This window comes from Physeter macrocephalus, chromosome 15, assembly GCF_002837175.3.
Source record: "Physeter macrocephalus isolate SW-GA chromosome 15, ASM283717v5, whole genome shotgun sequence".
Taxonomy (NCBI): Eukaryota; Metazoa; Chordata; class Mammalia; order Artiodactyla; family Physeteridae; genus Physeter; species Physeter macrocephalus.
In genome coordinates, this window is record NC_041228.1 from 600638 (window position 1) to 617742 (window position 17105).

The window sequence follows — 17105 nt, forward strand, 5'->3', positions numbered from 1 at the left end:
ACTGAAGCCCGAGGCTCAGCTCCCAGCCCCCGCCCGCCCCGGCGGGTGAGCAGACGAGCCTCTCGGGCTGGTGAGTGCCGGTCGGCACCGATCCTCTGTGCGGGAATCTCTCCGCTTTACCCTCCGCACCCTGTTGCTGCGCTCTCCTCCGCGGCTCCGGAGCTTCCCCCTCCACCACCCGCAGCCTCCGCCCGCGAAGGGGCTTCTAGTGTGTGGGAACCTTTCCTCCTTCACGGCTCCCTCCCACTGGTGCAGGTCCCGTCCCTATTCTTTGTCTCTGTTTATTCTTTTTTCTTTTGCCCTAACCAGGTACGTGGGGAGTTTCTTGCCTTTTGGGAGGTCTGAGGTCTTCTGCCAGCGTTCGGTGGGTGTTCTATAGGAGAAGTTCCACGTGTAGATGTATTTCTGATGTATCTGTGAGGAGGAAGGTGATCTCCGCGTCTTACTCTTCCGCCATCTTCTCTGTATTCTCCTTTGCCCATTTTTGAATTGAGTAGTTTGGTATTTTGTTGTTCAGTTTTCCGAGTTCTCTATATATCCTGGATATTAATTCCTTATTGGATATATGATTTGCAAACATTTTCTCCCATGCTGTGAGCTGCCTTTTTACTCTGTGGATAGTGTCTTTTGATGTACAAATTATTAAAATTTTCATGAAGTCCAATTTGTCTATTTTTTCTTCTGGTTGCCTGTTCCTTTGGTGTCATATCCAAGAAATCATTGCCAAGTCCAATGTCCAGGAGCTTCTGTCCTATGTTTTCTTCTAAGAGTTTTACAGTTTTAGGTTTTACGTTTAGGTCTTTGACCCCTTGAATTAATTTTTGTGTATGATGTGAGGTAGGGTTGGGTCCAACTTCATTCTTTTGCAAATGGATATCCAGTTTTCCCAGCATCATTTGTTGAAAAGACTATCCTTTCCGCATTCAATTGTCTTGGCACCCCTGTTGAAAATCATTTGACCATACATGTGAGCGTTTATCTCTAGGCTCTATTCTACTCCATTGGTCTATGTGTCTGTCTCTATGCCAGTGCCACACTGGCTTGATTACTGTAGCTTTCTAGTAAATTTTGAAATCAGGAATTGTGAGTCCTCCAGCTTTGTTCTTCTTGTTTAGGAATGTTTTGGCTATTCAGGATCCCTTGAGATTCCCTTTGAATTTTAGGATGGGTTTTTCTATGTCTACAAAGTTGCAACAGCTGCTTATTTTTTAAGATTTTATTTCCACTTTATGTTGCTCTTGGAGAGTTCAATGAGCAGAACAGTATCCGCATCAAAAGAAGATGTGGAACACTCCCTTTGAGGGAGGGGGTTTCCGCCCAGGCCCTCATGCAGAATGATGTAGCCGCAGCCCCGTCAGGTAGCAGACTGGGAATGGAACGGGGGCCGGAGGGGGGGCAGCTTGTTGACGATACCTGCCCTTGGCAGGTGTGTGTGAGATTTCCAGCTCAACCATTCTGATGTGTTGGTGGGTGGCCAGTCACCATCACCCCTGCTGCCCTTCCCCCACCCCCAGAACTGAGTCCACTCAATGGATGAACTGGATGACGAGGCTACCTGCGGGCAGGATGACGTTAGGAGGCAGGGCCTCTGGGATGTGATTAGGTCGCGAGGGTGGAGCCCTCATGAATGGAATTTGTGCCCCTATAAAAGAGACCCCAGAGAGCTCCCTCATCCCTTCTGCCAGGTGAGGACAAAGGGAGGAAACATCCGTCTATAAACCAAGAAGCAAGCGCTCACCAGGCACTGAATCTGCCAGCACCTTGATCTTAAGACCTCCAGCCTCCAGAACTGTGGGAGACACAAGTCTGTTGTCTAAAAGCCACCCAGTCTGTGGCATTTTGTCATAGGAGCCAGAGGGAACTAAGACAACTATTTTTGCCTCTCTTCCCCAAATCACTTCCCTGCCCACTGGCCTGACAGCCCTTGTGAAGGAGCCTGCTTGTCCCTGTGTTCACCTTTCCTATGCTGAGACCTGGCCAACAGGAAGGAGACTGGATCTGCCTAAAACTGTGCGGCACACCACCATCCAGGAACACAGACCAGGACCAGATGGTGGAGCAGCAAACATGCCCCAGTGCCCCAGGCACACCGAAGCCTCTAGAAGCTGATATCTACAAAGTATCGCATGCATCTCAAAATGCTGCACTGACCTACGATGACTAGATAGTGGTGTACACCTTTCTTCTGCTATCCCACATCTTTTTGGAGAGAGAATCAAGGGGATTTGAAATGTACATGCTAAGATGCAGCTCAATAAAGTCTGACTGTGAAGAAACACGAGTGAGTGACACAAAGCTGCTGGCAGCAGGGTGTGGACGAGGCAGTGGTGGCGGCTGGGGGTGGAGAGGCACTAGGAAGGGCTCCACCGCGAGGGACAGAGCTTCCAACTTCAGACACGCTTACTGTAAAGGGCCACTGTGAAGGAAGTCGGTTTTTAAAGTTGGTTGAAGAAACTAAAAAGGCTAGAAAAAGGGGTAAAATCATAAGTGAGCTAGAAAACGACAAGTATGAAGCACACTTAAATTGTGCTATGAACTGTTAAAAATAACAAAGGCTTTTTAGCCACCTTTAGTACTCTTTGGCCATTTCCTCAAACAGCCGGGGCAGCCCTAATCTTTGTCTAACAATCTCAGACGCTGAATTCAGCAGGTCACGATGATGGAGCCTTTCAGCCACGAAGAGAAGGGCCCTGACACCCAGCATGCACGCACCGTGAAGCTCCATGAGCCGAAGAGCCTGGGTAGACACACACGTGCCCAAGCATGAGGGTGCCCTTCCCGTCCTATCTACCCCCAGTCCCAACAGCAGTCCACGAACACGTAAAAGGCCCAGAACAGCTAGGACAGCGGGGCGGGGGCAGGGGACCCTCCCCACGAGAGGAGAGGTCATCAAGCCGCAGCACAAGCCGCTCAGCAGCCACTCAGCAGGACTCGGCTATTTCCCCCAGGAAACAGCAGTTGACAGATGAGAGAGAAATAACTCATCTTGTATAGGGATCCTCTTTTACTGATCAAATGTCAAAAAAAAAAAAAAAGAAAAATGGTCTTTTGAGACCGAAAGTCTAAATCCCAGGAATGAGCCTAAAACACGCACTGGGGAAAACTGAAATAATTTCCCACCACAGGGAGCTGAGAGCGTCACAGAACCGTGGAGCCGAGACCCAGGAGAGGGGGAGCTGGCAGAGCCCCTTCTGTTGTAGTCGGCGGGCCTTGAGCCATCTCTGCAGAGTCCAGTCGGCACGCCCACCCAGCCACAGCCCCTCTCCGAGGCCCATCCACGTGTTCCCGTTACCGCGGTGGACGCGAGCTGCCCTCTCTCATTGGCGAGGACAGCTGTCCAGGCTCCAGCGGGTCAGCGAAAGGGGATGGCGGCGCTGGGCCTGCGAGCGAGTGGCTGGACCCTGCAGTGCTTGCCACCCGGTCCCTCCATGACAGGACCAACCCACAGGCCACGAGGCAAAGAGGGTCATCTATGCTGGACTTGCCCGCCTCGAGGGGGCTTGGACTTGCAGCTATGATTTTCAACCCACAGCAGCACGGCTCTGCACTCCGGACCCAGCCGGCCGGCAGACCCCTGGCGCAGACCCCGCCCCACAGGTCCCTTCCCTCAGGCCCCGTCCCGCAGCCCGGCCCCCGTAGACCCTGACCCGCAGGCCCCACCCCGAAGCCCGGCCCCCGCAGGCCCCATCCCGCAGCCCGGCCTGGCAGGAGCAGCAATACCTTCTCGTGCAGCCGCAGGTGCTCCTCGCAGGCGCGGAGAGCCTCCTCAGGCTGAGACTCTCCGAGGGCGCACAGGGCGCCACACACCTGCTCCTGCACCTGAGGGTCCTTGTCGGTGACAGCGTCCAGCAGAATGGTGAACAGTCCTGCCGTGACAAAGCCCAATGGCGTGGTCAGGCCCGGCCCCGACCCCACCAACGCTACGCTCAGCCTCTGAGGACTCGGCCCCACAGCTGGAGGAGACCGCTGCACCGGCCTGGCCGCTTTGCAGCCTCCACCGCGCTGGCCGGGATCTCTGGGACCCACTGGCCGCCTGCTCTGAGGTCACTCCGGCCACCTGTACCCCGACCTTCCAGCCCAGGCCGTGTCTGCTCCAAGTCTCCGGCCCTGCTGGATCCGAGCTCCTATAAAAGGCAGGCGGTGCAGGCTCAGGGCCCCTTTGGAAGCTGCCCCAGGCGGCCCTCTGGCCCACACTCTGCCCTGTGCTTGCCGGGCGGCACCCCAGTCCCAGCAGCTGCTCTCGCAGACTCCTCACCCTGGCAACACCCCACACTCAGATCCAGGCCTCCGCCCCATGGACAGGACCCCCCATCCTCAGTGCCCCGAGAGCTCCGGGCATGTGCCGGCCAGCGGTTCGCAGACCCTCACCCCGGGGATGGAACCTGTGGGGCAGGAACACCTTCCCAGCCTCCGCCCCGCCCCGGGCCATGCCCTCAGCAAACAGCTGGCCCTGGCTGCAGGCAGAGTAGCCAGCCAGAGTGGATGCTGGCCCTGGGGCTTCCGTAAGAAGGGACGAAGGCACAGGGACCCTCCCACATGGAGCACGAAGCCCCCTATGCCAGGCAAGCGCTGTCCCCCACACCAGACTGAGCCTGTGGCCAAATCTGGACCTCTGCGTCAGCATCTGCAGAGACAAGAGCTTTGTTTTCTTTTTTTTTTTTTTTTTAATGAAAACTTAGAGAAAGTGTGTTCGTGCAAGCGACATTCCTTCCAAGCACATTTACTCAATGCCACGGGCTCCTCTGTGTCCCAAACTCAGAAACTGGCAGGCATGACATGGAGACCTGCCAAGAGCCCCACACACTCACTCTTCACGTATGACTCGCTCATTGCTGTGGCCGTGGCTTCCTCTCGCCCGGTGTGAACACGGACAGCTCTCTTCAAACCTGGAGCAACCAGACGTGCAACATTTAAGTCATAAGCCTCCTCAGCTTACGAGCAGTTACTGTGTTTGTGTAAAACACAAGATTTAAACAATTTCGTCCTGGGGGAACCGTCTCTGCCACGGTTAGGCTGAAAGGCATGCGGAGGACAGGAGGCACCGTCCCCTCGACGGTCACCGGCTCCCCTCCATCCCAGCAGCTGTCAGCCCTGCCGACACACGGCCGGCCCACCAGGGCTCGTCCTGACCGGCCCGTGGTGGCCTGGGCAAGCGTGTTACCCCCTCGGGCTACAGCATCTCCCTTCACTCTGTGCGCTTCAGGCCTGGTGTCGCTGGCGGTCTGTGCAGAGCAGGGACACCCTCCCTGAGAGCCAAGAGCAACTGCCTTGGCGGCTGCGGGGCCGGGACTGCCCACGCCTGAGATCCTATCACCATGTTGATGAGCCTCCTGCCGGCCGAGAGACTGCGCGGGCGGCACGGGGATCTGGTGGGCTCCCCGGCGCCTGAAACCAACCACACAAACAGCGCACGGGACCCAAACACCACACGCCTCGAAGCGCCACTTGCAACAGAGGGACCCAAAGGATAAAGCCCATGAGATACGCGGGCGGCTCCCCACTTCGCCACGTGGTCACCTGCTCTGCCCTATGGCCCACTCTCCGAGGACCTGTATGGTGCTGCTGTCTCACACTAGTGTCCTCGATTTGCTGGTCACCACCCTTCATTCCCCAGTCACCACCCATCCAGAAAAGGGTGAAGGTGGAGGGAGCAAAGGAGAGATGCCTTGACCTGCTCCCGAGCAGGGAGGATATGCTCATTTGGCTGTGGCCACATGGGAAGGGGGCAATGAGAAGTCACCTAATGCAGGGACAGGGTTGGGGGGTGGAATTAAAAATAAGTGAGAATTCTAGGGCTTCTCTGGTGGCGCAGCGGTTAAGAATCTGCCCGCCAACGCAGGGGACACGGGTTCGATCCCTGGTCCGGGAAGATCCCACGTGCCGCAGAGCAACTAAGCCCGCGCGCCACAACTACTGAGCCTGCGCTCTAGAGCCCGTGAGCCACGACTACCGAGCCTGCATGCTGCAACTACTGAGCCTGCACGCCTAGAGCCCGTGCTCCGCAAGGAGAGAAGCCACTGCAATGAGAAGCCCGCGCACCACAATGAAGAGTAGCCCCTGCTCTCTGCAACTAGAGAAATCCCGCACACAGCAACGAAGACCTAAGGCAACCAAAAATTAATTAATTAATTAATTAATTTAAAAAAAATAAGTGAGAATTCTAGATCAAGAAGGCACACTGGTCCTAAGCATTCACCCATCCCACCAAAACCTCAGTGAAATGACAGAAAAGATGCATGTTTTAAAAGAACAAACCCACAAGAGCACTAGAAAACAAGAAAAGATAAAATTAGCAGACCAGAAGCTTCCAGGAATCCCAGGCAGACAGAAAGCAGATGGAGAGGACTGGTTTGAAGCTGGTAGCATCAGCAAGGTGTTTCCCCTTTCTTCCTCGAAAGCATCTGAAAATAACAAGGAAAACAAGAAATAAAAACACATATTCCACTGGCAGCAGAGCAAGAAGGTGGCAGAAAAACCCCACACCCCGAAAAGCTGAAAGGCGGAAAGCGCCACAGCTGGCAGGCAGGTATGAGGTGCACCGGCCACAGGCTTCAGAAAGCCCACAAGACACTCACTTCTCAGAGGCAGACACCCAAGCACATGGAACCCACATCCTGAGTTCCCAGAACTGGTCTGAGTTTACAAGGCAAGCAGCCAGTTCCTGGGGCAGAGGCTTTGCCCTGTGAAAAGCTACAGCTGTCTGTGTCCACGCCTCAGAGAAAAGGGTCTAACCAGCTCCAGCTGGAACATCCTTCCCACAAGTGCAGACAGCTGTGCTCACTCGACCCGAGCGGCAGCAAACGCTAACAAGCATAAGAGACGTCAGCCCCCAGCCCACCTGGGAGGGATGGACCAGTTTGCCATCTCAACCAAAACAACTAAGAAACTGAACAAAACACGTGAAGCCATAGTTCTCAGGCTGCTGGGCAACAGGAAACGAAGGGCAGGGAACCCTGAGGTCACTCCAGCTCATCACCTGTAGGGCACATCCAGCTGAGGACACTCAGGAAGGCCCAGAGCTAGGACGGGGAGCATCTCGGGAGGCCTCAGTCTTGCTGGAGTTTGCAGGGTCTAGTACCAGAGAGAAGTCCAGAGACCTGAAGAGGGTCTCCTGGTCACTCAGTTGACTTCCTGGCCAGCACAGGGGCAACAGAATAATGTCCCCAAAGATGCCCATGCCCTCATCCCCAGAATGTGAATATGTTACCTTATCTGGCAAAGGGACTTAGCAGATGGGATTAAGGGTACAGACCCTGAGGTGGAGAAATTACCCTGGATTATGTGGGTGAGACCAGCCTAAGTTCTTAAAAGCAGAGAACCTTTCCCAGCTGTGTCAGAGAGCTGAGATGGAAAAAGGGGGAGAAAATCAAAGTATGGGAAGAAAATCCACCATGGCTGGCTTTGAAGATGGAGGAAGGAGGCTCTGAGCCAACGAATGTGGGCACCTATAGAAGCTGGGAACAACCCTCAGCTTACAGTCAGCAAGAAGACACGGACTTTGGTCCTACAGCCACAAAGAACCAAATTCTGCCAACAATTTGAAACAGCAGGAAACAGATCCTCCCCAGAGTCCCCAGAAAGGAGCACGGCCCTAGCAACCCAATTTTAGCCCCATGAGATCCATGTCAGCCTTCTGACCTTAAGAACTTTAAGATAATGAACATGTGTTGTTTAAGCCACTAAGTTTGTAGTAATTTGTTACAACAGCAATAGAAAACCAATACAACAAGCACCATGTTTAAGAAGAAATTACGGGGGCTTCCCTGGTGGCACAGTGGTTAAGAATCCGCCTGCCAATGCAGGGCACACGGGTCTGAGCCCTGGTCCGGGAAGATCCCACATGCCATGGAGCAACTAAGCCCGTGAACCACAACTACTGAGCCTGTGCTCTAGAGCCCACGAGCCACAACGACTGAGCCCGCGTGCCACAACTACTGAAGCCCACGTTCCTAGAGCCCGAGCTCTGCAACAAGAAAAGCCACCACAGTGAGAAGCCCGCGCACTGCAACGAAGAGTAGCCCTCGCTCGCCCCAACTAGAGGAAGCTGCGCACAGCAACGAAGACCCAATGCAGCCAAAAATAAATAAATAAATTTATAAAAAAAAAAAAAAAAAAAAAAAAGAAGAAGAAGAAGAAGAAGAAATTACTCAAGGCCAGGAAAAGAGCCACCCAAAAGGATTAGCAGCAAATAATCCCTGGAGCTCACAATGAGGCAGGAATGGGCCTGCTCCCAGCAGTCGGGGGAAACATCACAACTCACAGGGTTCTGGGAAGGGCACTAAAAGAGATTTCAGCTCAGTAAAGAAGTAAAATTAGGGAGTTCCTTGATGGCCTAGTGGTTAGAATTCCAGGCTTTCACTGCCATGGCCCGGGTTCAATCCCTGGTCGGGGAACTGAGATCCCACAAGCTGTGCCATGCAGCCAAAAAAAGACAAAGAAAAAAAAAAGTAAAATTAGCCCGATGCTAAATGCCATTCTGGTTTCACCTAACAAAGCTAAAAGCAAGACCTGAAATGATCAAACTGTTCCCAAATAACTTAGCCACAACCCAGCACAAAGCTTGAGAATAATAATAGGAACACAAAAACATCTAGCACTAACAAAGTAAAATTACAATGTCTGTCATCCAATCAAAAATTACCAGGCAGGGACTTCCCTGGTGGTGCAGTGGTTAAGAATCTGCCTGCCAATGCAGGGGACACGGGTTCGATCCCTGGTCCGGGAAGATCCCACATGCTGCGGAGCAGCTAAGCCGGTGTGCCACAACTACTGAGCCTGCATGCCACAACTACTGAAGCCTGCAGGCCTACAGCCTGTGCTCCACAACAAGAGAAGCCACCTCAATGAGAAGCCCGTGCACCACAACGAAGAGTAGCCCCCACTCGCCGCAACCAGACAAAGCCTGCGCAGAGCAACGCAGACCCAACGCAGCCAAAAGTAAATAAATAAATAAATTTATTAAAAAAAAAAATTACCAGGCATGCAAACAGGCAAGAAAACTCAACCCATAATGAAGATGACTCAATCAATAGACACTGACCCAGAAATGATGCAGAGGAAAGAATTAGTAGTTTAGGACATTTAGATTATAATTGTATTTCCTATATTCAAGAAACCACAGGAAACACTGACTATGTTAACATGAAGAGGCTAAAGTAAAAGAATGGGAAAAGAAAAACAAGGCTGACAACTAGTCAAAAAAGCTGGAGTGACTATATTAATATTAGACAAAGTGGATTACAGAGACATAACAATTCTAAACATTTATGCACCTAATAACAGAGCTTCAAAATACACAAAATCAAACCTAATAAAAATGCAAGGAGAAATAGACAAATCCAAAATATAGTAGAAATTCAGCACCCCTCTATCTGTAAGTGTTAGAACAAGTGTACAGAAAATTGCTAAAGGTACAGAAGACCTGAACAATACCATCAACCAACTTAAGTAGTATTTATAGAACACTCTATTCATTAACAGTAGAGTACGTATTTTTTTCCAAACTCACATGAAACATTTACCAAGACTGACCATATTCTGAGCAATAAAACAAGTCTCAATAAACCTAAAAGAATTCGAGTCATACAAAGTATGTTCTCTGACCACATGGAGTTAAATTTGAAATCAATAAGAGAAAGCTATCTGAGACATCCCCAAGTATTTAGAAACCACTTAATATGCTTCAAAATAATGCATGAGTCAAAAAAGAAATCAAAAATGAAATTAGAGAGCATTTGGAAGTGAATGAAAATGAAGTCATCAAAATTTGTGGGAAATGTATAGCACTAAATGTCTGTACTAGAAAAGAAGAATGACTTTGTGAATTTGAATAAAAGAAACCTCATTTAGCAGGGAGCGCAGAGGCCAGAGTGGGAGCTCCTGTGCACTACCACTCCAGGTGAATCACAGACCCAACAGGAAGAGTCATGACTTGCATTCCCAGCAGGAAGATGTCTCTACTTTAGGACCCCGGCAAGAGGAAGGAAGATCTCTCCTTGCCCGGCAACAAGCCCAGCAGATGGGAATCCTCTCAGCTCAGGCAGTGGGAAGCCATCACCATCCTGAACTCTCCCTTCCCTCCTGTGGACTTTCCTTCAGAGCAGCCCCTCCCAACTTCCTCCTTTTTCTCTGTAAAGTAACTTCCTCTCCTTTGTTTGCTGGACTAGCCTGTAGTTTTTGCTATAGCATGGTTGCAATCCTCTGCTATTCCCAAATAAACACATTTTGCTGGTAAAATAACTGGCTGTTTTAGTTTTAAGGTCAACAACATCAAATTCCACCTTAAGGGACTCCCCTCGTGGCACAGTGGTTAACAATCTGCCTGCCAATGCAGGGGACACAGGTTCGAGCCCTGGTCCAGGAAGATCCCACATGCCACGGAGCAACTAAGCCCATGTGCCACAACTACTGAGCCTGCGCTCTAGAGCCTGCAAGTCACAACTACTAAGCCCGCATGCCACAACTACTGAAGCCCGTATGCCTAGACCCCGTGCTCCACAAGAGAAGCCACCGCAATGAGAAGCCTGTGTGCCACAATGAAGAGTAGCTCCCGCTCGCCGCAGCTAGAGAAAACCCACATGCAGCAACGAAGACACAACACAGCCAAATAAATAAATAAATAAATTTATTTTTAAAAAAAATTCCACCTTAAGAAACTAGACACTCAAAAGAAGCAAAAGGAAATAATAAGTATCAGTACATAAATCAAAGAAATAAAAACAGAGAATAGAAAAACAATCAAAGTACCAAAGGCTAGTTATTTGAGAAGATCAATAAATTTGATAACCTCCAGCCTGACTGATCAGGAAAAAGAAAACACAAATTACCAATCTTAAGAATGAGAACAGTGACATCACTACAGATTCTATAGATATGAAAAGGATAGTAAGAATATATTCTGAATAACTTTTTGCCAGTAAATTGGACAACTTAAAAGAAATAGACAAGTCAATTATACCTCAATAAAAAATTATAAAAATTTTAAAAAATAAGAGAAATAGACAAGTTCCTTGAAAGACAGACTATCAAAGCTCACTCAAGAAAAAAACAGATAACCTAAATAGCCCTGTATCTAATAAAGAAATTGAACTTATAGTTAAAAGCATTCCCACAGAGAAAACTCTAGGCCTAGATGACTTCCCTGGGGAATTCTGTCAAACATTTAAGGAAGAAACATACCAACTATACACAAATTCTTCCAGGGAAACTGAAAATAAAAAGCACTCACCAGGACTTCCCTGGTGGCGCAGCGGTTAAGAATCCACCTGCCAATGCAGGGGACATGGGTTTGAGCCCTGGTCCGGGAAGATTCCACATGCCGTGGAGCAACTAAGCCTGTGCGCCACAACTACTGAGCCTGCGCTCTAGAGCCTACGAGCCACAACTACTGAGCCCGCACATCACAATTACTGAAGCCCACGCACCTAGGGCCTGTGCTGTGCAACAAGAGAAGCCACTGCAATGAGAAGCCCGCGCACCGCAACAAAGAGTAGCCCCCGCTCTCCACAACTAGAGAAAAGCCCACGCCCAGCAACGAAGACTCAATGCAGCCAAAACTAACTAACTAAATAAATAAATAAAAACACTTACCAACTGATTCTCTGAGGCCAGCATAACTCTGATAACAAAACCAGACACAGATACTACAAATAATGAAAACTATAGACCAATACCCTCACAGACACAAAATTTCTTGACAATATTTTATCAAATCATATCCAACATGTAAAAAGGATAATACATCATGACTAAATTGGGTTTATCCTATGAATGCAAGGTTGGTTGAGTATTTTTAAGTGCAGCCAATGTAAGTCACATTAACAGACCAAAAAATAAAAACCATATAATCATCTCAATAAATGCAGAAAAAGCATTTGCCACAATCCAACATCCACTTATAATAAAAATTATCAACAAACAGGAATAGAAGGGAACTTCCACAACCTGACAAAGAGCACCTAAGGGAAACCTATAAGAACATCCTTAATGGTAAAAGACTAAATGCGATCCCTGTAAGATGGGAGACAAGGCAAGGATGTCTGCTCTCACCCGTTCTAGTCACTATCATACTGGAGGCTTTAGCCTATGCAATAAGGCAAGGAAAAAAATAATATAAGGCATCCAAATTGAAAAAGAAGTAAAACTGTTTTTATTCACAGATGATGTGGCCATCTATGCAGAAAATCCTACAGAATCGACAAGTGGAACCAGATCAGTAAGTCAGCTAGCAAGATCATAGGATATAAAATTAGCATTAAAAAAGCAACGTATGGGGCTTCCTTGGTGGTGCAGTGGTTAAGAATCCACCTGCCAATGCAGGGGACACAGGTTCGAGCCCTGGTCCGGGAAGATCCCACATGCCACAGAGTAACTAACCCTGTGCACCACAGCTACTGAGCCTGCACTCTAGAGTCCACGAGCCACAACCACTGAGCCCGCGAGCCACAACGACTGAGCCCACGTGCCCCAACTACTGAAGCCCGCGCACCTAGAGCCCGTGCTCCACAACAAGAGAAGCCACCACAGTGAGGAGCCTGCGCACTGTAATGAAGAGTAGCACCCGCTCGTCTCGACTAGAGAAAGCCCGCGCACAGCAACGAAGACCCAACACAGCCAAAAATAAATAAATTTTTTAAAAAATTAACAAAAAAAAAGCAACTGTATTTCCATATACTAACAATAAACAAAAATTGAAAAGCCACACCATTTGCCACTGAGCAAAAATTGTATGAAATATTTAGGGATAAATCTGACAAAAGATGGACCTGCTGAGAGATAGTAAAGAAAACTTAAATAAATGGAGAGAAATACGGTACAAGGATATCAGTTTTTTTGCAAATGGACCTACGGATTGAAGGCATTCCCAATCAAAATCCCAGAATGTTTTTTGTAGAAATTGACAGACTGATTCTAAATTCATATGGAAATGCAAAGGACCTAGAACAGCCAAGACAACGCTGAAAAAAACCAAACCAAAACAAAACTGGAGAACTTAACACTACCTGACTTCAGGACTTATATGTCCAGTTTTCAACAAAGGTACAAAGGCAACTGAGTGGAGAAGAGACAGTCTTTCAACAAACAGTACTGAACAACTGGACACCCACATACAATAAGTAAACTCCAATCTATACCTCACACCACACACAAAAACTCCAAATGACTCACAGACCTAAGTGTGAAACTTAAAACTATAAAACTTCTGGAAAGAAACATAGAAGAAAATCTCCATGACTGACACCAAAAGCAAAATCTATAAAAGAAAAACCTGATAAACTGAAATTTGTCCAAGCACTGCTCTTTGAATATGCTGCTAAGGGAGTGGCAACTGAACGGGTGAACACCTCTAAGGCCGCCACTCAGTGACAGACATGCCATGATCAACGTCAGCGGCCCCCCCAACCTCCTCACTCCACCCCGACCCTGCACATCAGGCAGCAGGTGCCCTGCTCCTTCTCTGAGAGCTGATCCCTGGTGGCCGCCTCACCTAACCCTGCCTTTGGCCACTTCCTCCACGCTGAGTGCTGGTCTTTGTCAAACGCAGGTCACATCACGTCACACCGCTTCTCAGTGATCTTCACTGTTGCCCACAGAAGCAAACCAACACCTTCAACGAGGGCTGTCGCAACCTAGACCCAAGCCCCTCTCTGCTTCTCTCTCACCCCTCACGCTGCAGGCGTCCAGCACCTGAACGCCCTGGGCCAGGGCTTCGGCTCTCACGCCTCTGCTTCTGCTGGTCCCTACAAGTACCCTGCCCCGCCCTGCCCCCTCCACCCCGGGAAACCCACTCACTCCTCAAGGGCCAGTCCCTTAGCGCACCCCTCCAGCGGGTGACCCAGTGTTCCTGCAGCCCTGGCTCCTACGGGAACTGTGGCATCAGTTCCAAACAGTGACAGTTGTGCGTGCCAGTCTGCTCCAGCACACTGTGAGTGGGGAGAAAAGTTGTGGTTTATATCCTTAGTATGCACGCAATCTCCAAAAACAAACAAAAGCTGTTCACTGAAGGAAAAGACCCAAAATCCTCCCATGTGACTCAATATTATAAAACTGTCAATTTTCCTTCATCTACAAATATGTGAATTGGGCTACTGGAGGGTACTTGATAAAATGGTTCCAAAGTTCATATGGAAGAATCAACATACAAAAGTAGCCAACTAAATTTTGAAAAGTGTGTGAAAAGGATTTGTCCTGTGTTATGTTAAAACGTATTAAAAGGCTACCGTAATTAAAACTATACTATCGTTCTAAGAAGAGGTGCACAAATCAACAGAACTGTATAGAAAGTCCAGAAATAAACACCAATAAGGAAGAAAAAGAAAGGGAGGATTTTAAATAATGAAGACAGATGAGCCAATGGTGTCGGAACCGCTAGTTAGGCACTTAGGGAAAAATCCGTCTTCCCTACATCTTTCCTTACCTCAAAATAAATGCTAGATGGGTACAAGTGTTACATGTAAAAATGAAATGTAAGTCCTAAGTGGAAAATACAAGTACACATTTTATAGTCTTGGAGTAGGAAAGGACTTTCTAAGCCAGACACAAAAACCCACACACCTTGATGAATGTTCAGTTGGACTATATAATTTTTTTTAATTTCTGAAAGTCAAAACCATACATAAATTGAAGGCCAAATCCATACACATACACCTATGCCCACAACCCCACACTCTCACAACTCACCCCATCCTCAGTGGAGCATAAAGTAAATAAAAGACAAAACAGGTCAAACCATTCATAACAGGTATGACAAGAGGCTGGCTAATCTGTCTAATACTAACATGCAAAGGAGCTCATCCACATCAACAAGACACACAAGAAGGCGGGCGGCACGCAGACGGCCAGTCCAGGACTGGGCTCTCCCCGCGACACGAGTGAGCGGCTGGGAGTGAGGCCTGCACACAGCTGCGCGCTCTGCCAGCATCAGACGTTGTCAGTGCTGTGGCCACCACACAGGTGTGGACAACCAGCAGAGCCTGCGGAGTGTCCCCCACAAGCCCAAATGGTCGCACTGCATGACAGGATCATCCACCTCTCGACATCTGTCTACAGAAGCCCTCCCGTGAGTACAGAGTGTTAGAAAACACACATGTGTCAATCAGGGATCTGGTTAGACTTTTTAAAAAACAAGCACTGGAAAAAGGTGGTAGTCAAGTAAGTATAAACTACCTGGCTGGTGGAAGAGCCGGGCTTAACCGGTTTTTTAAGTTTCCACCTGCTGCCCCTGCCCCAGGCCAGGAGGTCTGCGGAGCAGACAGACCTGTGAGCACAGTGCTGATGGCAAATCAAGGTGAACGTGCTGCAGGGGAAGCGGGTGCAGAGACAGGGACGGGTCTGGGAGGCTCCCTGCGTCCCACAGGATGCACCGAAGAGGCACCACCTCCTTTAATCTGCACGGCCAAGCAGGTCTGTGAGGGACGTGCTGTCAGCAGCTGGTCAGCAATGGGGCGGGACTCCGCCAGGACTGGCTCCTGCACTGCCCTCCACACCTGCCCAGATGCTCCCAGCAGAGGGCACGGAGCAGGGCCAACAGGGTCCTCCTTGCCATGCTGGACACGCTGTGGGTGAGTGCAGAAGCAGCTCCCTCCTTCCTCTCCCACCCCTCCTCCTCGCTCACCTGTACTCAGCATTCATTCAATGAATGAATTCAATGCCCACCAGGTGCTGCCCCCAGCCACAGAGCCCCTGGCCTGAAAGATGCCCACTTGTATTATGGCTGCCACATGAACTGGCACACGCTAACAGAGGTGCTGGGTCAACTTTGCTCAGCCGGAGTGGGGTCAGAAGTGGGTGTGGGAGGCCAAGGAGGCCACACACAGCCCAGCCCAGAGGCAGCCAGGAGCTGGTCTGGAGGGTAGGTGTGTGAGGGGAGCCTGGGAAGTCAGGAGGCCCTGGGGGGTCACGGGAACACCCCACCCCACCCACGCACAAGGCCCGGGGTCTTCCCCTCTTAGCACAGGAGCTAGAGAAGGAATCAACTTCCAGAGTCACAGACAAGAAGAACCTGGGCAGCTGACCCAGGAAACACAGTCCCTTGAGAACACTGTTTCTCAACATAAGCCATGCCAAGCGGTGTCACCCCCAAAACTGGGTGGCCCTCCAGCTCAGTGGAGAAAGCACATTTCTCATGACGTCCAGTAGCCAGTATTCCTTGAGCACTGAGCAGGAGCTTTCCTGGAGGCCCTACCTCAAGAAGATCAACTAACTCAGCTCCATGAAGGGGCTCACGAGAGCTGGGGCTGCTGATCACAGACAAGCAGTGACCCGGCTGTTCACCTGGGCCTTGGTGGACCCTGGGTCTGAACTAAGCACAGACACCTGCTTCCAAGCACACGCGACAGCTGTGAAGGCAAGGGAGCAGGCAAGCACCCACGGGTTCCACCTCTGATCCACTGAGGGCCCTCAGCAGGCGGCAAACAGCCTTGGAGGAGTGAGAAACAGCAAGATGGACGCAGGTGCAAACAATCCACCGCAGCGTGGACGTCGGTTTCAAGGTAACCAAGACAGCTCAACTCCAGGTGATCCTATTCTGACACCAAAGAGAGACGAGAGACACGTGCTCACTTGAGCCATGACGGCCGAAGACCCTGCTGACAACAGCATCCCCAGGCCCTTTGGCTGTCAAGACCATAGGGGCAACCGAGTCACAATCATGCCACCACTCGAGTGTCCCACACTGATGAGTCCGCACAGGTCTCCTGGGGCCCAGCGCCTGCTGGCCATCTCCATCTGGACCACCATGGCCACGCACACTCAACAGCTCTAACACCATCATCACCCCGACTTCTCCCCGACCCCAACCTCACCTGCCTCTTTTCCTGTGTCATCATGCACTCAGCTACGTGGGTCAGAGGTCAGCATCACCCACTCCTGTTCCTCCACCTCCCTCCCCCCACCCTACAGTGACTCACTGACCACCTTCTTCCCCACCTCTACCTCCATCCCTTTCCAGAGTGGTCCCCTCAAGCCAGCCTCCACCCCAACCCCGCCTGCCCCCCCCACCAGGCAGCCGCCCCTGCTTACATCCCCACGCCCGCCCCCCCCCCCCCCGCCCCCCCCCCCCCCCTTTGCCCCCCCCGCCCTTGGGTGGCCCGGCCGCCCCCCCCCCC

General features: G+C 50.3%; 1 protein-coding gene across 6 annotated transcripts in view; it reads right to left on the reverse strand.

Annotated features, from left to right (window-relative positions):
- Window positions 1-17105, reverse strand: part of MROH1 (maestro heat like repeat family member 1) — a 76634-nt gene that overhangs the window by 58371 nt on the left and 1158 nt on the right. For 4 of the 6 annotated variants that reach the window (XR_008619514.1, XR_008619515.1, XM_024117487.2 and 1 more), the window contains exons 2-4: window positions 6299-6401; window positions 4809-4886; window positions 3721-3866 (exon numbers count right to left, since the gene is read on the reverse strand). Coding sequence is in view for 4 of the 6 variants with exons in the window: in XM_024117487.2 (XP_023973255.1) it covers window positions 3721-3866; window positions 4809-4830 (168 nt within the window). In the remaining 2 variants the exon portion in view is untranslated. The remainder of the gene's footprint in view (window positions 1-3720; window positions 3867-4808; window positions 4887-6298; window positions 6402-17105) is intronic. The other 2 variants (XM_055091262.1, XM_055091260.1) reach the window with 1 other exon arrangement.